Source organism: Myotis davidii, unplaced genomic scaffold (assembly GCF_000327345.1).
Source record: "Myotis davidii unplaced genomic scaffold, ASM32734v1 scaffold765, whole genome shotgun sequence".
NCBI classification, from domain to species: Eukaryota; Metazoa; Chordata; class Mammalia; order Chiroptera; family Vespertilionidae; genus Myotis; species Myotis davidii.
Window position 1 is genome coordinate 1,813,015 of NW_006296056.1, and position 23,114 is coordinate 1,836,128.

General features: G+C 55.5%; 1 protein-coding gene across 13 annotated transcripts in view; it reads left to right on the forward strand.

Moving 5' to 3' along the window:
* MTSS1 (metastasis suppressor 1) overlaps positions 1-23,114 on the forward strand; it is a 139,342-nt gene that overhangs the window by 111,719 nt on the left and 4,509 nt on the right. For 3 of the 13 annotated variants that reach the window (XM_006770969.2, XM_006770968.2, XM_006770972.2), the window contains 10 exons: positions 414-505; positions 2,535-2,609; positions 5,743-5,754; positions 12,590-12,747; positions 13,752-13,859; positions 15,243-15,340; positions 16,798-17,008; positions 20,372-20,491; positions 21,545-21,739; positions 22,841-23,014. In XM_006770969.2, the coding sequence (XP_006771032.1) occupies positions 414-505; positions 2,535-2,609; positions 5,743-5,754; positions 12,590-12,747; positions 13,752-13,859; positions 15,243-15,340; positions 16,798-17,008; positions 20,372-20,491; positions 21,545-21,739; positions 22,841-23,014 (1,243 nt within the window). The remainder of the gene's footprint in view (positions 1-413; positions 506-2,534; positions 2,610-5,742; positions 5,755-12,589; positions 12,748-13,751; positions 13,860-15,242; positions 15,341-16,797; positions 17,009-20,371; positions 20,492-21,544; positions 21,740-22,840; positions 23,015-23,114) is intronic. The other 10 variants (XM_015568646.1, XM_015568648.1, XM_006770973.2 and 7 more) reach the window with 7 other exon arrangements.

A 23,114-nucleotide genomic window follows, 5' to 3' on the forward strand; every position in this document is an offset into this window, starting at 1 on the left:
CCAAACCAGCTAGGGCCACGTGGGTCTTTTTAGAAATAGTCATGGGGGGGGAGCCTCACCCTCAACGTTTCCGTGAGCTGGGGGGTGAGGCCCAGATATCATCACCTTTTCACAGCAGCCAGCGGGAGACCCCACCTGCACACAATGCTGCTTTTGAATAAAATAAACACAAAAGGGCGTGAGAAGAGAGGGCGTTCTGTCAGTCACGCGTGCAGCTGCCTCACAGCCGTGGCAGAGAATCCTGGGGACGAGTGTGCTGCACAGCCGGGGTTTGAACGTGAGCTTGGGCGTAGTTCGCCGCCTTGTCTCGCCTCAGCTAATGGTGGTTTTGATGTTTTGACAACCAAGCGCTCAGCCTTGACAACAGAAAAATAGCTGTTTAATTTCTCCCTTTCTTTCCCTTTTGGTAAAAGTGCTTTAATCGACTGTCTGATAAACCCACTTCAAGAACAGATGGAAGAATGGAAGAAAGTGGCCAACCAGCTGGATAAAGACCACGCAAAAGGTACGGGCGCACTGTCCGCAGTGGGTAGCATTCCACGGAGAGCCGTGGTGGCTGTGGTGCTGCTGGTGCCTCTGCTGGGTTTCCTGGCGTCCCCAAGGGCCCCTCTGTCCCTGCGTGTCCTGTGGGCCTTTCCGGGTGTCCTGTGGGAAATGAGGAGTCAAAAGTGACCCCACAGCAGGGCCCAGCGCTTGAGTTTCGGCACAGACCGTTTTCAGCAGCCGCCAGCCTGGTCGCTTGGCGGCGTGAGTTGTGATCCGCTGAATTAAAGGTGAATCGAAGCCCAGCCCGTGTGGCTCGTGGTTGAGTGTCGACCTATGAGCCAGGAGGTCACGGTTGATTCCAGTCAGGGCGCGTGCCCAGGTTTCCGGCTCGATCCCCAGTAGGGGGCGTGCAGGAGGCAGCCCATCAGTGATTCTCTCTCATCATTGATGTTTCTGTCTCCTTGCTCCTTCCTCTCTCTGAAATCAACTTCTTAACAAAGAAAAGTGAACTGTAATGCCAGGCTTCACAGCCCGAGTTCCTACGTAAGGCATGGCGGCCCATTTAAAGCCACCTTTAATGATGGAAGCTAACCGGGCCTCATGTGCCAGCCTCTGGGGACAGTGTGGTCCAGACAGACACACCCCTGCCCTGTGGGTCTTCCGGAGCCGGAGGGCGGGGTGCTGGCCGTGTGGAAGGGGCAGGAGATGGTCTCCAAGGGCCAAGCCTGCACACGGTGTGTGTGTGCTGGGGAGGAAAGCATGTGGGAGGCCCCGAGGGCACACATCTGGCAGGAGGGCTGGCTGACAGGCAGTGGTAAGAGCATTTAAATGAGGGCTCTGGGGGCTTTGGGGGCTTTGGGCGGGGAGGGGAGCCATGGGGAGTAATTGAGGAAACTGGCTGGTGGCACTGGATTGAACACGAGGGCAGTGGGAGAGAGAAGTGCCGAGGGGACTCGTTTTATTTATTTGTAGGTTTGTTTATTTAAAAAATATTTCATTGATTTCAGAGAGGAAGGAAGAGGGAGAGAGAAATAGAAACATTAATAATGAGAGAGAATTATTGATCAGCTGCCTCCTGCACGCCCCACACGGGATCGAGCCTACAACCTGGCATGTACCCTGACCAGGAATTGAACTGTGACCTCCTGGGTCATAGGTTGACGCTCAACCACTGAGCCACGCTGTCCAGGCAAGAGGTGACTCGTTTTAGATGTCCACGCCTGGGTGGTGGAGATACCAGCAGCAGAAATGGGGCATCCGGGAGTGGCGTGGCCTGGGGGCAAAGGAGGTGGTTGGTGGGGCCGGAGGGACATGGTGGGTGTGGGCTGCCCTCCTGGGTGTCTGGCCTCCGTATTAATGTGAAAGAGGTGGCAGGGGCTTCGCCAGTTCCCCGTGCTCTAGGTTTTGCTGTTGTGCGAGGTTCTCTTGCCTGAACTGTAACATCTGGCCGGCGACTTGCCACGTGGGTCCTTCCTGAGGAGATTTCGGCCCTTAGGAGAGGGGATCATATTGAAAATATTTCCTGATACTTGAGCTGAGAAAATACACATTTTTCATTTTATTTTATTATTTTTTAAATATACTTTTTTATTGGTTTTAGAGAGGAAGGGAGAGGGAGAGAGATAGAAACATCAATGATGAGAGAGAATCATTGATTGGCTGCGTCCTGCACGCCCTGGTTATGTGCTCTGATCAGAACCAAACCACCTTGACCTCTTGGTTCATAGGTCGAGACTCAATCAACCGCGGAGTCATGCCAGCAGGGCTGAATTTTCCATTTTCAGTAAAATGTTCCCAAATGCCGTCTTTCTGAGCAGCTCATAGGAATGGGTACTTTTGGGAAAGACGGCGGCGAGTGTTGTCGTTTGTCACGTTAGTTAAACCCCCGCTCTAAGACGTCATCGCGAAGTGCTTATCACACGGGATTCCGATGAAGCTGTTTATTATGCGCCACAGTTTACGCTCTGTGATGAAAGTAACGGCTGTTCCAAAAATACTTGCTGTTGAGCAGAGTGGTAAAGTGATTCAATTATTCTGCTTTCTCGTAGAATACAAAAAAGCTCGTCAAGAGATAAAGAAGAAGTCCTCGGACACGCTGAAACTGCAGAAGAAAGCGAAGAAAGGTAACGACGAATTCTGCCGTTAGTTGTGTCAGTTGGGGGAAAGCGCATGGGCTCGGTTTGTCTTTGAAGCTGAGAGTTCGATGCAGATTTCCTTCCGCGGGCGGCCCCCGGGAGCAGCCGGGAGCCGAGAGGCTGCGCTTGAGTGCAGTTCTCGGGGCAGACTCTCTGTCCACTTGAGGCCCTTGCAAAGCTGCCCTGGACCTGTTCCCTCTCCACCTTTGTCTCCGGCATCTGACAGTTGTCATGCCTACTGCACCTTGTCATGAAACCTATACATTTCTTGGGATCATGCACAAGGCCTTTATGCAAATGTGCTGTTCTGACTATTACAGCAATGATGTCATCTTCTCCTGCATCTTTCCCAGCCTGTAACCTCCGAAACCCTTAGTAAGTCTCGTGAGTTAGAAATGGCTGTCCCAGGAGCCAGAGTCATTGCTAAAAGGGAGCTTTTCCATGGGGTTCGTGAGGGTGGGGGCTCCGAAGGAAACGCAGACCGTCAAGGGGCCCTCGTCCCGCCTCCCTGCCCCTCGCCGCCACACACCGGTCGCTGTCGGAGCCCGGACCCAGCTTTGCTCTTGGGCCCCGACTGGGAGTCTGAGGAGCCAGCTCCGGCTGCATCCGCTTTGCAAGTGTTTGCAGCTTGGTACCAAGACCTAAGTGCAGGGGCTCTCTCCTGAGCCTGAGAAGGTGACATTCCTTCCAGACTGTTCCTGACACCACGCCTCTTAATTCACTGCCTCACAGCGGATAGAGCGGACTCTCCCCTCAGGCTGCTCTGTGGCTCACGTTTATCGCTTATTTGGGACCATGATCTTTTGAGGTAGAAAGCCCCAAAACCAAAGTTCTCTTTCCTGGACAAGCAGTTCGTTTTTTGAATTAAAAGCAAACACGCCTGGAGAGGTGGACTGGCTTGTGGAAGAGAGGGGAGCACAGGACAAGGTTCCGACATTTCTGAGAAATGCCCTCCTGGTTCTTACATAAACCCCAAGCCGTTCCAAGATAGCGAGCGGTCGCAGGGTTTCCACCCACGTCAGGGTTTCGGTTAGTGTTGGCCCCGTTGTTTCTTCCGGGTGTGTTTTCCTGGTCTGGTTGCTTCTCACCACGACCTTCTATCCAGCGAGGGCCCCTGGGAGCGAGTGGTCGGCAAGCAATAGGGCTTGTGGCCAGTAGCATTTTAGCGCATCCAGAGGTGAAAGTTTGTAAGTAACGCTGCCACCAAGTCCACTGAATCCGAGGTCCCGTGGAAGTGCAGGCTGGGAAACAGTGGGAGCGCATCTCCACCTACCTGCCAGCCTGGCGGCAGTGAGAGAGGAGAGATGATGGGTTTAGACCAGTGGTTCTCAACCTTCCTAATGCCGTGACCCTTTAATACAGTTCCTCATGTTGTGGTGACCCCCAATGTCATTGTTACAAATAGAACATAATTAAAGCATAGTGATGAATCACAAATACAATATGTCATTACATATGTGTTTTCTGATGGTCTTAGGTGACCCCTGTGTAAGGGTCGTTCGGCCGCCAAAGGGGTCGCGACCCACAGGTTGAGAACCGCTGGTTTAGAGGGAGGGGCCTGGGAAGACGGTGATGGCTTGGCTAAGGTGGGGAGTCGGTGAAAGGATGAGGTAAGGAAAAGGAGCTATTTTCCCTCTGCTCTTCCCGAAGACCCTTTTAAGCTCTCGGCTGCAGCGATAATCCTTTTATCCGAGCTCTGCATGGAGGCTGCCACTCCAAGGTGCTGGTGTTGTCAGTGAGCGGAATCTGGCCCAACAGGAAAGCCTGATGGGTAGCGGGCAGTGCAGCGTGAGCGAAGGTTCTGGCATTAGACTTGCCGGGCACGGGCTCGGGCTTCCCTGGGAGGCCGTACGCTTCCCGTCAGGGCGCCCGTAGAAAGGTTCGGGGCCGGGCCTCGGGCGCTGGCCTGTGGGACACGGAGAGAGACTCTGGTCCCGGGACTTGGGAGTAACTGGCCCTCAGTGGGGCGGTTTCTCAGGGCCCGTGAGTCTGAAGGTTGAGAGGATGGAGGTTGTGACTGGAAGCGGCCGTCTCTCCGTCTTGCACGTAGCTGGGGTCTCGGGTCCCATATCCCCTCCAGATTAGGTGGCCATGTGTGCTGACGTCTGCAGCCAGGTCAGATCAGCAGCTGGGAATGTTCTAGGTGATTTTCTAGTTACTCCAGAAAACAGCTTTTAATGTCTTTCCTTTATAAACAACTTGTTTCTAAAATACATAAGTGCATTATTTTTACCAAGTGTTCGTACTTGTGTATTTCTGGGGTGAATGGAGCCTTCTCGGAGGGACCAGACGCGTCATTCGGGCGCACGTTTGTGATAGGGTGCTCCGAGTGGCCCGAGAATGGACTAGGAATGCTGCGGGTTTCGGGTCGGGAGAAATCGGCTATCTGAGGCTTCCGGTTAGTTTGGGTCTCGTCAGCCCCTCCATCCGTCCAGTCTCCTTCAGGGGCTGCTGCCTGGACTCTTGGCTTATAAAGTGTTGTGATGCCTTGAGGTTCACACCAGGTGTTCGATGGACATCCTTGGAGAGACCTGGCACATTTTAATACGCTCACCCTTGAGCCTGACATTTAACAGTCACATCCGTCCTTTGTCAGCAGCGGCTACAAAGTTCATAGTATAAGCCCAGTAAACAGACTCACAGAGTTCCAGACTAGCATATCATTTGTCTTTATACTACAGTTTTTAATTCTTTAATTATTTTTCATTTCCACCCCAGCTCAAACTCTGTGTCACAGGTTTTTCCTAGTGACTCTTCAAGGTACAACACATTACACTTGAAAGGGTGTTTTGGTCAAGCATCTTAACCGACTTCTTTGGGAATGTAGTCTCCATCCCTCTTTGAAGAACCTTGCTGTGCTGGGCGTGATGATTCCTAGCTGGGAGGCTTTCTGTTGAGAGGAGAAGGGAAGTGCGTCAGGGCAGGGCGCACGGCTGTGTGGTCTTGGGGGTGTGGGTTGAATTGGTGGCTGCCTCCTGTGGTAAAATCCAGTGGCTGCCACGGACTGATGGACACGCGAAAGGGAGGTAAGACTGCTGCTCGAATACCAGTTTGACGGTGTTATTTTCCTTTTTGTGTCAACTGTGTATCCTGCACTTTCTCACCGTGCGTCCCCCGCCAGTGGAAGTTCTCGGTAAGTCTGCCATCTGACCTCTGGTGCTGGTCACGGTGTGGTCCTTGCTGTGGGCGTGCCCAGGACTATGCCCGTGGCCCACGCTCTCCTCCCAGCTCAGGACAATCAGCGGTGCCTACTTAATTCTCTATGACTTTAAGAAAATTGTGTGTGCGTGTGTTCAATCACTTTCTTCCTTCCATGTGTGGCACTTTCATGGATTAGCATGACATTCAAAGAGCTTTTGAATCAACATAATCCAATTTAGACTCATGGAAAGAAGAAATACAGAGTGATTTAAACCCTCCCTTCCCCAGGGAATATCTTTATACATACATATGTATCTAAGAATATATATGTGTGTGTGTGTGTGTGTGTGTGTGTGTGTGCTTATACTACAAACGAAACCTGTAGAGCCACATTCAGTAACTCGCTCACAGTAATTTCCAAATCAGATTTGGTTGTGTTAACTAAGCTGGCAAAGTATCTTTTACTTCGTGCCCCCAGAACTAGAGAGTTCTATTCAAAACTTAGAATTCATTAAAAAAAAACAAAACCCAACCCAACAAAGTATTTCTTATTTCAGCAGAGTTTGTGGAATGGCCAACTTCAAAGGTATTGGGTACTCAAATTCAATAATCAGAATGATTCTTCTTGATTGAATGTCAGACCTCATCCTGTGGGTGATTTTGCTACTAAACCTTCACGCTGCTCTTGGCATCTCGGGGCTGTCCGTCTGTCTGGAAGGCCCGTCTGCGAGGTGTCCGTGTGTCTGAGCATCCGCACTGAGCAGCTCCCACGGGGGGTTTGGGATGGATTCTGTCACTGACGACAACAAACCTGAGCCACCCGGGTCTCCCTGACAGGTGGGGGCACAGCTCTGCCTCGACTTCCCCTGACTTCCCCTCATGGTGACGTTGGGCTGGTTCTTCCCCAGCTTCACGAATGGCGATCCTCCCGGGGCCCACACTGGGCTGTGGAGCAGCGCGGACAGTGCCCAGTGCCCCTTCGGGAGGCGGTGAGACAGCACGCTCAGTGCTCACCGGGATAAGTTTTACGGAACGTGGCCTTGTCCATTGGACAGGTGCATGCTGGCACTTTGGTGCGTTCACAGTGTTGTGCAGCCATTCCCGCCGCCTGATTTCAGAGCACTGGCATCACCCCAAAAAGATGCCCCCAGGCATCGCCCCCATCCCCTGTACCCCCCAGCCCGTCGCTGAGGGAAGCTGGGAGATCGTGCTGTAGTTGGAGACCTGGCGCAGGTGCGAATGGCCTCTGTCTCCTCAGGTGCAGGACTAGGCGGAGGTGAGCAGGGACCCGATCAGGAAAGACTTGGCTTTCAGGGACTGTGTGGAAGCCCTTGAAGACTTCCTGGTTTCTAGAAAGTTCCGCTGTGACGGTGTCTCTCTGGATTAGATAGACAGTGTCTGTTTGGGTTAGATAGAAAGTGGCCCAACTGGACACCTCGTTAGCGAGTGGCTTTTGTTCAGGTGAGAGGTGACCGTGGCCAGGGCACAGGGATGGGGAGGTGATCGGGCTCGAGAGCTGTTTGGGAGAAAGTAAGTGAAAGGGGGAGTGGAGGGGCTGCAGGTTCCTGGGTCAGGCGATGGGTGGAGGGCGGGAGTGTTTCTCTAACCACAGAGGAAGAGCCTTCCTGGTGACAGGAGGCGACGTGGATTCTCCGTGAGCCCAGGTCGCCGTGGGGGTTGGGGTTCTGTGGTTCTCTGAGCCGTCTCGTCTCAGTCTTTGCTTTGACGGACAGCTGCTTGCTCAGGACCAGCGAATCTCGATGACGAAACGCCTACCTTTAGGGGAAGGATTATGGACCTCGAACTGAATGCTTATTTTTTAAAACCCCCCCGTGCCCTGCATCCTCCCCCTGCTGAGGTGCCAGGCACGCCGTGTGGTCCCAATGGCGCTGACCCCCATCCAGTGCCCACTCCATGCTGCGTGCCTCATAGGAACGAGGTCGTTTGGTCTCAGGAGCCATCTCAGCTCGAGGAACTCACTGCTATTCACAGCTCACAGATGAGGAGACACTGAGGCCCAGCATGTTGACAGAATAACAAGTTGAGTTAGAACATTTTTAAGTCAAAAGCCTCCAGTCTGTCTTTCTTTTCCCTTTGGGGAATCAGTGCAGTCCTGCTGCCGGACATTGGGGAGGCCTGTAGAGGGATAATGGGAGCCGCTTCCCTTGGGAAAGGGAATTTTTCATTCCAGAATCGAATCTCCAGCTCACCCTGCGTGCCCACATCTGTATTTATGTCCCATTTGTCACCGGCTCGAAGATGCCATCTATCGTAAGATGCACCATTATTTTCTAAACCACGAAAAAGAAGCCCCTGCTGGTTAAACTACGGCGACACGCCATGGATTGCAGGACACAGCTTGATTTGTGAGGTGCAAAGGTGTGGCAAGGGGGGCTGTTAGAGTGAAATGCAGTGTTTGTGTCAGGGCAGATGCAGTCATTCTGTGGGATTCTGGTGGCTTCCTCAGACATCTGTCTCCGGAAAACAAGTGACTGGATGTTTTCTGACAGCGATCTTGGCTGGGGTGGCCTGGGTTGTTCTCCGCGGGGAAGCCCTCCCCCCGAGCCTGGTGTCTGCATGGTCCAAGCCTGGTGTCTGCATGGTCCACGAGGCTCAGGTGAGGGCTGCAGTGTGCGTGGGAAGGGGCTGGAGGTCCCGCCTCACGCTGATGGCACCGACTGGCTTTTGAATTGGGCTGTTGCGGGCGGACGTGGGCCACTCAGCTCCCGGCATGTTTGCTGTGAGCGTGAAGGGGGCCTCTGAGCCAGAAAGGCCGAGGGCGGGGGTCGGCCGGGCCCATCCCCAGCTCGGTGGCCCTGTGCCAGCCACTTGGCCTTCCCTGCTCTCAGTTTCCCCCTCTGTTAAGGGGGGTATTAATTCCTGCCTCGAACATGAATGTAAAAATTAAAGAAAATACAGAGTAAATGTTGGGAAGGTAAGGGCTCTTCATGCCACTCCAGGAAGGTTTGTGAACTCTCCCTCCTTAACCAGCAGACAACCGGCAACCCCCTTCCTTCAGGGAGCCACGCTGGCCATGCCCTGGCGCCCGCCCATCCGAGGGCATGGTCCAGGAACGTTTCTTGGGAAAAGGAGAATCGTGTGGTGTCCCCTGGGCAGCAGAGGCTCCTGGCTCTTGTGCCTCGGGATTCCGAGACCTGGGAACTGGCAGAGAGAAAACATTCTCAAGACCGAGATGGCTCAGGCCGCACAGGCCAGGTCACACACGGTCCCGCCTCAGGAGTTTTATCTCAAAGCCCATGGGAGGCGCCCCTCCCTTCTTTTGGCTGCTAGGCTGGCCTCAAATTTGCTAGTTTTATGGTCTTAGGCCATAGAAGGCCTGGGCAGTGGGGGCCAGTGAGCAAACAGAGGGAGCTAGTCTCTCCCTGCCTCCTTCATCCGCAGGTACCTGCACCTGTCTTCAGGCAGGTGTGCTGGGCAGAAGGTGCGGGATCCGTGGGGGCCTGACGTCACTCAGAGAACTAGAGAGAAAGATGGGCCTAGTACTGGGCGTGTCGTGAAAGAGGCGTAACAGGAACTTCCGAGCTCACGCGGCCGAATCCTAATCTCAGGAGAGAGTTTGAGGAGGGTTTGCCTGAAGGATGGAGACCTGCAGGGTGAGCAGGCCAGGCAGGTGGGGAGGAGGGAGAGCGTCTGTGAAGGCGGGTGGGAAGCGGAGGGAAGGGGGAGGGGAGGGAGTGGTGAAGAGCTCGAGCCCAGGAGTGGACCGGCTGACCCATGCTTGCCTGGCAGGCAGGCCGTGTTAAGGACATTGGACTTTTCTTGAAAGAAACAGGAGCTGTTGACAAGAAGTGATAATACTTGCATTTTTAAAGGAATCGGGGCTGCCGATCTAAACGCAGTCGGGGTGACATACGAGGGGCCCTTGCAGCTGTCCAGTGAGGGTGGTGACAGAGGCGAAAGGAGAGGACAGAGTCCGTGTGGGAGGGAGCTGGAGCGGCCAGGACGTGTGCGGAGGTGCCGGTGCTGCTGCCGGGGAAATGAACAGGCTGCCCTCCACTCCCACCTGACTTGTGGGCCTGCAAAGACCTCCGTGTCTGAAGGCCAGTGCATCCGACTGGGGCGTGGAGTCACTTCCTGCACAGTTGCTTTTCATAAACATGGTTACACGTTGTGTCAGTGAATTTAAGAAATAAAAACACAATAAAAGTGTGTTTTCAGGTTCTGAGACATCCCGAGTAGAAATGTACTCACTGCAACTATAATTACAACAATCTTGACAGCTTATACTTAGTTTAGAACACCGCAACTTGAAAGTCCTTTAATTATAACAACACATGTTTAAACTAAGTCTTCTAGAATATGGAATCCTGTAGATTCCTGTTTATGAGATTAGGTAACACTTGGTTCTGCTCACTTTGCTTTTCGCTGTAAGTATATTTTTAAAACCCAGTTCTATTAGCTACAGATAGACATGTGCCTTATAACTCACGAAAGGAAGAAAAGATACACGTTTCCAGTTTCTTACCGTTAGAGACTGATAATACAAGGGATTGCTGCCATAATCAAAGCACATCCAAGCCATTGGTCAAGCATTGTGCCTTTTGGTGTACTTTCTCTCCACCCCCTCCACCTCCTCCATGGAAGTTAAGAGCATGCCGACCTGGTCTGCAGCCTCCGTGTGTTGTGGGCTGGGGTGTCAGGAAGAGGCTGAGAGGTGTGCAGAAGGCCTTAGACCCAGGGTCGGCCTGCACTGCAGGTGGCAGGGGAGCAGGGAACGTGGGCACGTCCCAGGGCCTCACCGCCCGGGGGCCTGTGTCGTGCACACGCTTGGCGTAGTACGTGGATTCGGGTGCGCAGCCAGCACTTAAATAGAGGAGGAGGGAACCCACAGTTCTCATAGGGGTGTCGACCCGGCTTCCCTCCTGGAGCTCGTGTCTGTGGCACAGCTGTGTGCCCTCCCAGAGGGTGGAGAATGCCCGCGTGGGCTTCCTGTCCACTAAGAATTCGGGAGAGCCGCGGTCCAGCGGCCAGGCCAGTGTGTGGGGATGGCTGCCCTGCATCCCCATGGCAGCGGCTGGAGATGCTGGGGCCCTGATAGGAGTATCCTGGCTGGATGGTGACTGATGGGGGAATCTGAGCGGGTCACCTTGAGGACATGCGGGACCTTCTCAGGCAGCAGGTCCCTGTGATGGTTGGATGCCGTTCGCCGTGGGGTCAGCGTGCGGAGTGTGGTGCCCCGCCCCCACGTGTGTGCTCACGTGGTGAGGGCTCTGCATGCACCTTGTTCACTGTGCTTACAGACAGCGGAGGCGTGTCCGGGGCGACCTCTGGCTGCATGTGACTTCCCTTTCTGTGCTGACTCTGAATGTAACCGCTGCCTCAGAAGCGACGTCCTTACAAACCCCAAGGACCTCTTTGCCGGGGCGCTCTTGAAGGCTGCCCTCTTGCTCCAATTTAAGCCTCTCGCCTGCTTATGAGAGAAAACACAGAATCTAATCCTTCATTCGAGGCCATCTTCCCTGGCCCTTTTCTTTTCAAACGGTGCGTTACATTTAAAGTTCCCTGCGTCATTGCTAAGAGGGGGACGTGGTGACGGGCAGGAGGCGAGTGGTGTTGGTTCACCGGCTCCCGCCCGGCCACAGAGGCACAGGCCGTGTGGGCGCCGTCCCCACTCTCCCCCTTCCCCGAGTGACCCTGCACAGGGCCCCGCCTTCCCTAGGCCTTGACCTCCGCTGAAACACCAGCAGGTGGGCCCGGATGACCCTAAGGCCTCCGTCTCGAATATGCTGTGTTTAGAACAAGCATCTGTTGAGCACTTGTTGTATGCACACGTGGCGTTGTGCTGGGGAAGGGGGCTAGTCCACAAGCCTGCCCTGGAGAAGTTAGAAGTTCTGTCTCAGGGTTGGATGATGCGGGGGGGCCCTGGGTGGGGAGCCGGGGTCGGGGAGCTCACACACTGGCCTCCCAGGCGGTCACCCTCGTTCCCCCTGCCGGTCAGGTTTACAGTAGCCGCACCCCTGACACAGGGCCCGTTCGTCCCAGTTTACCTTCTAGGGCAGCAGACTTCTCCTCCAAAGGGCCTGACTGTGAAGTCCGTCTCGGAGATGCTGCCCTGCAGTTGCAGCAGGAGTGGGCCTAGTCACTGTGTAAATCATGGGGCATGGCTGTGTTCTGATAAAACTTTATTTATAAAGACAGTTGTCCAACCATGTTCTAGAATTGTTTCCAAGGTTAACGCCCTGTTATAAACGCTAGAAATGGTTGCCTCCGTAGCGGGGTCTGTGGACCTGGCTGGACACGGACCCAGCTCAGCATCGATCCCACCTTCAGTTTCTCGCCTGCGACCCGGCTGGGATCCCGTGATGACGGGGCTTGTTTCACAGGAAGCGCATGGAGAGCTCTCCCCCGGGAGTCCCCGGCCACAGAGCCAGCTGACGCTGGCCACCCCTGCTTCCGGGACAAACTCCTGTGCAAACAGAGGCTCTTTGATGGAGGTTGGCCCAGCAAAGCCAGCTTTGCCCATTTTTGGGGACATCCACAGGCCCTCGCCTTGTTCAGAATGTGCTCAGAGGCAGGAATTCCGTCTGGCTGCCATGTCCCGGGGTTTGTTGGCAGAGGCCTCTGAGGGGCTGCCCAGGGCAACAGGGCAAGTCAGGAGTCGCCTTCCCGGAAACCCTCCTCGCGGGAATGAGCCAGGATCCCTGGAACGTGGAAAAGGCTGGCCCAGAGCAGCAGCACCTTACATCCTTTCTGGGTGTAACTGAGTAACTAAAGTCTCGGACGAGTGTGGTCCCCCCCAGCACCCCAGGGAAGGGGGCGGTCGCCCCGGGCGCTGTTTCAGCAGCCGCTGGCCCTGTCGTTCGCAGGGAGGGGTGACATCCAGCCACAGTTGGACAGCGCGCTCCAGGACGTCAACGACAAGTACCTGCTGTTGGAGGAGACCGAGAAGCAGGCGGTCCGCAAGGCGCTGATCGAGGAGCGCGGCCGGTTCTGCACCTTCATCTCCATGCTGCGGCCAGTGATCGTAAGTTGGTGGGAAGTTCCAGGAGGCCCAGAGCGCCATGGGGAGGAGACTCCCTCCTGTTTATCTAGCCCCATGCTCCAGTCATGGGCACCTGCTCTGCGTCGGGAATCAGGATAGGAGGGACCAGGACTTCTGTGCACGTTGCTGCTGGCCGCACAGCCACAGCTCTCCTGTTCTTAGCACCAGTTGCTGCGCTTACCTTTTCTCCCCGAGTCAAGAAAGCCTGGCAGAGTGGTTCTCAAAGTGTGTTCTCCAGGCCAGCAGCGTCACTTGGGAACTGGTTTGAAATGCACATCCTTGAGCCCAGCTCTAGGGGTGGGGACCCATCCCCTGTGCTTTAAACAGGCTCCCAGGGGATTGGGTGACCCACTGGCCAAGCTACATACCAAGGAGTGGCCGTGAGATCAATATGGGAAGAGCCTCAACAAGTCAAATAGTCTTGTTTTTTCTTTTTATAAAATATATTTTTATTGATAAGAGAGAAAGAGGAAGGGAGAGGGAGAGAGAGAAACAATGATGGGAGCAGCATCAATGAGCTGCTTCCTATGCACCCCTCCTGGGGATTGAGCCCACAACCCGGGCATGTACCCCCACGGAATCAAACAGGTGACCTTTGGGTGCAAGGGATAATGCCCAAGCCACTGGGAAACACTGGCCAGGGCAACATAGGCCCATTTTTAATAAATTGGAGGGCCGGCTGCAGACCTGTGGGAAGGCAGGCAGCCCTTCCAGCGGCCTGCAGCCCAGACCCTGCGAGGCGGACCGTGGCTTCGCTGTGGCCTGGTGCACCCCTGTCCGCGGCACGCAGGCCACTCCAACGATGGCGGATCTCTTCCCAGAAGAAAGGCTGGTGGTGCCTTCAGCAAATGTCCCAGTCCCGGGGGCCTTTCCTGAAAAGTCGAAAGGGTCAGCCAGTGACCCTAATAGAGGCGGTCGGGCCGGGACGATGAAGTGAGCCCCCACCCACCCCCTTGTTAATAACGCGCTGCGCCCCTGCCCGGCAGGAGGAAGAAATCTCCATGCTGGGGGAGATAACGCACCTACAGACCATCTCCGAAGACCTGAAGAGCCTGACCATGGACCCCCACAAGCTGCCCTCCTCCAGTGAGCAGGTAGGCATGCTGCCAGGCGCTCGGGGAGCAACCCAGGGAGAGGCGCTTCTAGGTCCCGAGGGTCCTGGGGGCAGGATCCCACCACATCACATTCACACTTCACAGTGAGGCGCACAGTGCCCATCCCGTCTCTGCCAGCCGTGCAGAGCCTGTGTGTGCTCGGGGACGGGGCCTCCTCGGCTCACCTTCCCCAGGGCCCCCCCTTACAGAGGACACTCGGTGCCGGGAACAGTCCCTGAGCCACGCTCACCCAGCTCGTTGGTGGCAGGACTGAGATTTGAACCAAGCAGTCAGCTTCTGGAGCCCGTGCTCGTTAAAAAACATATTTCTATTGATTTCAGAGAGGAAGGGAGAGGGAGAGAGAGACATCCATGAGAGCGAGAATCATTGATCGGTTGCCTCCTGCACTCCCCACACTGGGGATGGAGCCCACAACCCGGCACGTGCCCTGACCGGGAATCGAACCCTGACCTCCTGGTTCACAGGTTGACCCTCAGTCACCGAGCCACGCCGATGGCCCAGAGTCTGTGCTCTTAGCCTCTGTGTCCATCTTCCCTCTAGAAATACACTCCTGACGTGTGTGTATCTTGGCCGTCATGTGAACCATTCTAAGGAGGGTCTCTCTTACGAGAAAGATGACATTTTTGGTGCTCATTAACTGGGTCATGTGACAGTCACACTGTATCACGTGGGAAGAGACATGTCTGGGAAACACCTGACGAATCACATCGTGACTTTTGGCCTTTGCATCAAATTCTTGTCGCCCCTTTGGAGAGCCAGCTCAGAAGGCAAATCGGAGAGCTTTTATTTTCCATTCTGTGAAATTTCCCTTACGAGACCCCAGCATGCATTCTCTCTCAGTAAGTAGACATTTATAGAGCACCTACTGTACGAACAAAAGGAGACCTTACACTCAAGTAGCTATCAAGTGAGGGAGACAGACGTAGAAGTAACTGTGAAAGAATTGGTTTGCTCTTGATTCTGTCACGTTTATAATAGCGAGTCCTGGGCCAATAGGGCACAGGTGACCGCTGACGCTCTAATGGCGAAAATGCAAGACCAACAGATCCTGAAACCATATGGTCTTGGTGGTGCTTCAGGACGAAAACCCTGCCAGTTCTAGCCGTGGGTATAAACGGCGCTCGTACAGTGTTGATCTGTCACCGTACATCTCCCTCCCTCTCTTTTTTGCTGATATTTCAGCCCCCCATCATTCACTACATTTTTGCTTGTCTCAGAAAAAGGATTATGACATTAATGGATTAGTAGCGTATAATCCCCACCCCCTGGCAGCATTTGGATGTTACGGGTTTTAAGATGTGACAGATAAGGCTTCCCTTCTCCGCACCTCGCTTACCTACCCGCCTGGCTCTGTCCCCGTAGGTGATCTTGGACCTGAAAGGCTCTGACTACAGTTGGTCGTACCAGACGCCGCCCTCGTCCCCCAGCACCACCATGTCCCGCAAGTCAAGTGTCTGCAGGTAAGAGAAGCCAGGCTCCGCCCTGCTCTGAGAACAGTTCTTCTTTTTCTTACTCTTTTAAATATTTTTTAAAAATACATTTTTATTGACTTCAGAGAGGAAGGGAGAAGGAGAGAGAATCATTGATTGGCTGCCTCCTGCATGCCCCACACTGGGGACTGAGCCCACAACCCGGGCATGTGCCCTGACAAGGAATCTGTGACTTCCTGGTTCAAAGACTGATGCTCAACCACTGAGCCTCGCCGGCTGGTTCACTGTGTTACTTTCCGGAGACAACCATGACACACTGATGTCCAGGATGAGCCACTGGAGGCCGTTGCATGGCTTCCCCGTCAGCCCCCCATCCCCCCTCCTGGCCGATGGGAGTGGAAAGTCAGCCTCGTGAGCAGTACCCCCAGCAGCCTTCTCCCAGCATGCCCCAGTGTATCTGTCAGGACTGTCGCACCAAGTAATCGTAGTGTGGACAGTTGCGGTGCCTGACCGCCTTCTTAGCGTCACATTTGGACAGGAAACTTTCAGGGTTCGGAGCAGGAACCACACTTTCGAATCCCAGGCTGGGCTGCTCATTTCATCCCTTCAGCTGCTTCTAGGGCTGCCCTGTAGGTGTCAGCTCTGCTTGCTCGGACCGGGGACTGCTCAGCGTTCTGGTTTTCATGCTCTGAGCTGGTGTACAGACGGCAGAGCACTTTTCTTACGACTGGAAAGGGAATGCGGACAAGACACCCAGAGGGCATGTGTGATTTCTCGACATCCAGTTTACTGTTTATTCTCAGAAGCAAAGGGCTTAGTGTGGATTGTCTTCAGTCGCTGAAAGCTGTCTGCGTCTTGCCAGAGGGACTGTTAACAACAGGCCCACAGATATTTTAACAGAGAGATGCCCATGATCAGGGTAGAGCCATTCGTTAAAGCACCAGCTTTGTTCATGCAGCACTGACACACACACTGAGGATAAGATCACCCTGTCCTGGCCCCTGGCGCCTGCACCGCCAGAGCAGCGTCGGCTGGATGACCTTGGTCTCGCGGGCCCAGGTGGCCCAGCCAAGGGTCACACTCGCACATTCCTTCCACATCACACTGACGCCTTCCTGGTGTAGCCACGGGGCCCAGATAAGATCAGCCTCTCCTCTCCTGCCGCGGGCACCAGGTCCCCCAGCTCTGCTGGTCGAGGCCCTGGCAGAACTGGGCAGGACCTGGCTTTGCAGAATCACAGGCCTCCATGCCCCAGACGCCTCGCCACTCCGTCCATCAGAGACCCGAGTCCTGGCAGCTCGCTTTCCCCAGGGCTCACGTGAACAAGGCCTGCTTACGAGCCTAATGAAGTGGCGCTTTGGGAACATACCTTACGGCTTGTGCTGCTCCGAGGCAGAGCCGATGACGTTGTTGTCCCCCCTTCCCTGCCCCCCCGCCGCCTGTTTCCTGGCCCCTCCTCTCACCCGCCCCTCTGCTTGGCCCCGCAGCAGCCTGAACAGCGTGAACAGCAGCGACTCGCGCTCCAGCGGCTCGCACTCGCACTCGCCCAGCTCCCACTACCGCTGCCGCAGCTCCAACCTGGCCCAGCAGGCGCCCGTGCGGCTGTCCAGCGTGTCCTCGCACGACTCGGGCTTCATATCCCAGGACGCCTTCCAGTCCAAGTCACCATCCCCCATGCCGCCCGAGGCCCCCACCCAGGTAAGGGTGCCCTCGGCTCGGGGAGCAGCCACCACACCTGGGGCCCAGTCCACCATCGATGGCCGGAGCCCTTGGCTTGGACAGGCCTCTGTAAACGCGAGAAAACGGGTTTAACGTCTCATCTTTACACGTGTTGTTCCCCCAAAGGGAGGGAGACTAGCAGGTGGCTGGCAGCCGATGCTCATGGTAGGGTGGCTGAGTCACACTTTGGTTTGGGGAGTTCCCATACCTGCGCGCATAGACTTCAGAGAGGGCTGGCTCCCCGCTGGCATCTCTGTGAGGGCCCGCTTAGGATGCTGTGGCTGATGGCCATTGCACAGTGGGCGCCCCTCCCCATCTCTGTTCTCTGAGACTCTGCCGTGGGGCAGTGCCCGGAGCCCCGTCACTCTTGGGCTCCGTTTACCGGTTTATGTTGAGGAGGCGAATGGCTCAGCGCAGCCCTCGCAGCACAGCCTGTTGGCACTTTGCTTCTGGGAGAAGGGAGGTGTCAGATCTCTCCCACCTCAGCGGCTATGCAGGCCAGCCCCAGCCCAGCCAGGGGTCCGCCAGAGCAGCGGGCAGGAGCTGGGCAGGCATCGCCACACCCGCCTGCCGCCCGCCCCCTCCTCCTGGTGCCCGTGTCTGGCCTCACACTTAGTAAGCGGCATGACACGGAGACCAGGAAGTGGGAGGGCCCAGTGCCTGCCGCACCATCGGCCGGGCATGGTGTGTTCGGCCTGTCCGGTCCATTTTGAGCTGCCCCATACACAGCCTGCGGTCCAAGACCCTGTGGACTCAGGACGTCCCATGCTTGTCTTGTTTGCCCAAGTTCCCGCTTGCCCGACAGTCACTGGCCATCTCGGCGTCTAGGCACCCTCCCGCACGGGTTTGCTGCGTAGCCCTTCCAGCAACACGTAGGCTGCCATGACCCGTTTTGTGGACACGAGGCTTGGGGCTGTGGGTGACCCGCCCGATCGCAGTTACTGACCTGCAGGTCGCGGACCTGAGACCTGGGAAAAGGCTTCTACCGCCTGCTCCACCTCAGCCTGGGGGCGCCCCCGGGAGGCTGGGTGGGGGCCCTTGGTGAGGAGGAAGCCATGCGTGTGTGGGGACTGCCTGCCCGTCGGACATGGTGACCCAGCCCCTGGCTCCTCGCTTCCTGGGCAGGCAGTTTCCCGCTGACCCAGGAGACCGGCCTGTCGTCCTGAGAGAGAGACTCGGTTTCAAACAAACGCTCGGGGCCGAGAGCTGCGGCTCCAAGTTCCCATGTGCTTGTCGGACTGGGTGGGGGCCTGGTCGCGAAGGTGTCCACGTGTCTCCCACCGCGTGTCTCCCACGCAGAGCGGAACGACTGGACGGAAAGCAGGATTTTGCAATTCCTCCAAGGCTATTCGCTGTGCCGCTTAATTCTTTGTGTTTTTAATCAACTGACAAACTAACCTCGTCTCGTGCACTGGCACCCGCTTCTAAAGGAAAGGGGGGCGGGTGCTGCAGCCTCCCCGTCTGAGACGTGTGTGGGGTGCAGCGGCGCTCGGGGAGGCAGAGGTGGCTTGTGGGACTCACTTAAACCTCAGAGCCGGCGCCCGAGGTACGGAGGCCAGCAGCTTTAGGGCCTTTCCTCAGGGTGCTGCAGAATTTACTAGAAAAATCTATTTTTCAAAAAAGGCTCTACTGCTACTTATCATTGTAAGGGAGCGGGGGAATAAGGAAATGGCACAGATCACAGGCCAGAGGCGGCAGTGTCCTGAGGGCAGTAATACTGTCTTCCTTTGGGGAGGGAGGGAGGAGCACAGCTCAGCCCCCACCCCACCCCCCGCCCCGGCAGACACACATGCCAAGTGAAAAACAGTGTTCAGACTTCTCGCACTTTCCTCAGCTTTGCTCTTTTAGTGTGCCTTCACCCGTGCTCCCAGGAGTGGGCCCGTGCTGGTGGTGAGGGTCTGGTCCTAGGGCCGCAAGGCTATCAGAGCAAGAGGTTCCTTAGAAAAAATGAGAACTCAAAAGCTGCATGACCTGCAGCCCTGGGGTTCGCTGGCCTTGTCCAAGCCGCACACGCTGGAATTGGAGGAGCCAAGATAGACAGTCCTGGTGCGTCCCATGGTGACTGACTCTCTGCACCTGGCTAAGCGCTGTCCATAGACACACAGGATAAACCCTGGCTTTGTCTTATCTGTTAGATATTACTGATCCCCATTCTAAGGATGAAAACAGGTTTAGAAAGATCAAGCCCATGATTCCTCGACTGACAAGTGGCAGAAATGTCACTTAAATCCAAACCTTCAGACTCCGGTCCCGACTGCTCACCTGAATCGGAGCTCGGGGAGTGGCTTCAGCTGCACGGAGCCCCACACGTGTGGGGTGTCTCCTGGGCCCCTTGCCTTTGCAGGAGAGGAATGCTACTGCTCTGTCCCTGTGCAGGAACCTTTCCTTGGCCGGTGGGAGGGGTGACAGAAACACGAGTCCTGCCTCCTAGACAGTGAATACAGGAGCACTCTGGGAAGGTAGTAGACCCCGGTGGGGCTGGGCTCGCTGGCTTATTTATTTGTGTTTTTATTGATTTCCTTTAACCCTTTGAGTGCCAACCAATATCCTAGGAACTATGCTAAAATTGCCAAGGCATTTTGAGTTAAGGTTTTTAAATTTTTTTCCCACATAAAGAGTGAACTACTACCATCTAATAGTGACACTGCAGGAAGAGTGATCGTGCTCCTGGCACTTTGGGCAAAAGACAGGAGTGTGATTGTGCTCCCCGGAGGGGGAGAGAGAGAGAAAAACATCAATAATGCGAATCATCGATTGGCTGCCTCCTGCACGCCCCCTACTGGGGATCAAGCCTGAAACCCAGGCATGTGCCCTGACGGGAAATCAAACCATGACCTCCTGGTTCATAGTCAACAATAAACCACTGAGGCACCCTGGCGGGGCGGGGCGGGGCGGGGCTTATTTAAGCAAATGGCATGAGCCAGAGCTGGCAGCCAACAATGAAAACACCTAAAGCAGATCCCTGGATGGGCTCAGTGCACCCCCAGGGGACCCAGTGCACCTGGAGGAGATGGTCGTTGTCCCTCGTCCATTCAGGGATTCGAGCACCTGCCATGTGCCGGTTCAGGACTAGACACGCAAGTCGGGGTCCAGGGCGCTTACACTCTGCGTCCGGACTTGCTGGGTCTCACGCTTCTCAAGGGCTCGACGGCCTGTGGGTGCAGCTGGGGAAGGAATAACCCTAACGCTCTGCTCTCTCATCCTTCCTTTCCTGTGTGTCTGTCTCTCTCTCTGCGTGCTCTTCCCCGCCCCGATCTGTTTTATTTTTACTCACCGTTACTTTTTGGTGGCGTGTGGCCTGGATTCTGTGGGTCCCCTCGTGTGGTCCCTCCCCGGCTGCAGAATTCGTCCAGCTCGGCCTCCTCGGAAGCCTCTGAAACCTGCCAGTCGGTCAGCGAGTGCAGCTCGCCCACCTCGGTCAGCTCAGGCTCCACCATGGGCGCCTGGGCCTCCACAGAGAAGGTGACCGACCGGGGTCCGCCACCAAATAGCCAAAAACAACTTTGAAGGAAAAAATTCTTTTCACAAGATGAATAAAAATACATACCTGAAGCAAACCATATTTAGTTTCTACATCATAAAGTTTATAATCCTTAATGTCTGGAGAAACAGTAGAAGGCAAATTTTCCCAGTTACCTAGAACATTGGCTAAACTGGCAAAAACTGGTTCTGTACAAAATGCCAAGCAATCCCTGTTTTAAAAAGGAAAAAGGGTTATTCACTATCATTTTTTCCACATTAACAAAGCCCCCCTTCCACCCCCCCCGCCCACTGCTCATGCCACAGGCGCAGGAACCTGGACACTCAGAATCGACACCGAGAGCTTGGGGACGGGATGAGACTGAGGGCTTTCTCCTGAGGGTGTCTGGCTCCCAAACGAGGACAGTGAGGCCGTCCCGAGGGAGTCGGGCTATGGGGAATGCAGAGGTGTGAAGGCTTCGTCCCAGAGCGCGTGTGCTCATCCCCCTGCCCTCCCCAGCATCCACCCCGCCTGTCCGACCTCCTGGCCACCTCCCCGCTGGGCGTGACATTTCACCGCGTCAGGGGCCATGTGCTTTCCTGCCTTTTAGTTCGCAAACCACCCCCTACTCACCCCGACTTGGCATCTGCTTCTGAACAGTGTGATGATGTCAGAAACCTACAGCGAACAGATTCAGTGGAAGACACTTTAGGGTTTGTAAGTTTGCCAGATGAGATGAGCACTACGAAGGGATGTTGTGTGAGTTCAATACTCAAAAACCATTGAGCGCCACAGAAGGACACGGTCAGTTCCCCGCTGTCCTCAGATAGCGGGGCAGTGTTTCCTCCACCGAACACGGCTCGGCGCCGAGGAAACGGACGTGCGCTCCGCACCCGCTCCTCCCTGCGTCCTGGCTCACCATGAGCGCCAGGCCCGTGTTTGTCAACAGAAGTCCAGGGCTTCCTCTCATTGAATGTCAATGCCATCTTGTGTCTCCACACTCATCCTGTTATATTAATTTTTTTCCTCCCCCCCCTTTTTTGTTTCGTTTTCAGTTGTCTAACGGGTTTACTCACTATAGTTTATCAAGTGAGTCCCATGTGGGGCCCATGGGGGCAAGCCTTTTCCCCCATTGCCCGCCTGCCTCCCGCCTGCTCCCTCGGGTCACCTCTGTCCACCTTCCAGACTACAATCATTATTACACCATTGGGCCTGGCATGTTCCCGTCATCTCAGATCCCTAGCTGGAAGGTTTGTGTCTCTCCTCCCTCCTCCCCCTATCCCCCCTCCTTTCCTCTCTCATGGCTTCTGTGCTCACCTCCTCCTGTCCCCCAACCTCACCCTGATTACCCCCTCCCCCTTCCTTTCACACTCTGCCTTCTTCCCCATAACACCTCTCCCCAAGGCCATTCCCACCGGGAGAGCCAGAGAGCGGCAGGCAGCTTGGAGTTAAGACAAATCCACCAGGAGCTGAGATTGGAGAGGCTCCTGTTACTAAACATGAGTTAACCCCATTGGGTAGTAGACACAGATGTGACCTGCAGAGGTGTCAGTCCCAAGTCCAAGTCCCAGTCCGGCCTCCAGGGCCCCCTGGGAGTGCCTGTTATCGGCCGGGAGGGTCCCCCACAGCCACGTTCCCCAGACTTTCCCCCGAGGCCCTTACTGGACATGGTAATAACATCGTCCAAGTGCACACGGACTTAATTCTTGGTCTCCACTGTTTATATTAAAACGTGTGCTTCAGTGTAAAAGCCAAAGTGCAGCAGATGCCCCATGGTGTTCTGGTTTATTTTGAGAGGGGGTCCCTAATTTTGAGCAGGTCTTCACTTCACCCCTCACACGTGCTGTGGACCCCTCAGACTCCTAACCTCCCAGCTGCCCCCGGGCACCTTCCTTCCCCTGTGAGGGCCGCAGGACACATCCTAAAGTGCCTTTTGGGACCCAGCTTTCCTAGTGGAGGGTCAGCCTTCGGGGAGTGGCTGCAGTTCCCTCAGCGCCCCCTGGTGGCCGCTCCACTCGAGCGCAGTCACTGGGGACTGGACTATCCCTGGCTGGTGCCTTCAGACACCTGCACAGCTGGTAGCTGTAGTGGAGTCTCCCACAGCCACTTGTCCGGTTGTTGAGGATTTTTAATCTTTGAGCAGATGTGAGGAAACGGGAGGTGACCAGGGGTCCCCGAAGGGTGTTCCACTCCCTTTAGAGCCAGGGGAGGGAATAGAAGGGGCCTGCTGACCTGTCCCAGCCTGAGCTTCCCCCAAGGGGACCAGATGCCTCTGTGGGCAGCTGTCTGGAAGGTCCGCAGCCCTCACCCGGCAGCGAGGCCCTGGGACCTGACCACACTGTTCTGCGTAGGACTGGGCCAAGCCAGGGCCTTATGACCAGCCTCTGGTGAACACCCTACAGCGCCGCAAAGAGAAGCGGGAGCAGGACCCCAGCGGAGGAGGCCCCGCCGCCACGGGTGGCCCGTCTGCAGCTGCCGAGGAGGCTCAGAGACCACGGAGCATGACCGTATCCGCTGCCACCAGGGTGAGGCTTTCATTCTCTGTCGCTGGGTGGGCCCCTCTAGACCTGGCCGGTGGCCAGATGCTGAGCATTGGGGACCCCGCAGCTGAGGGAGCTGAGCCAC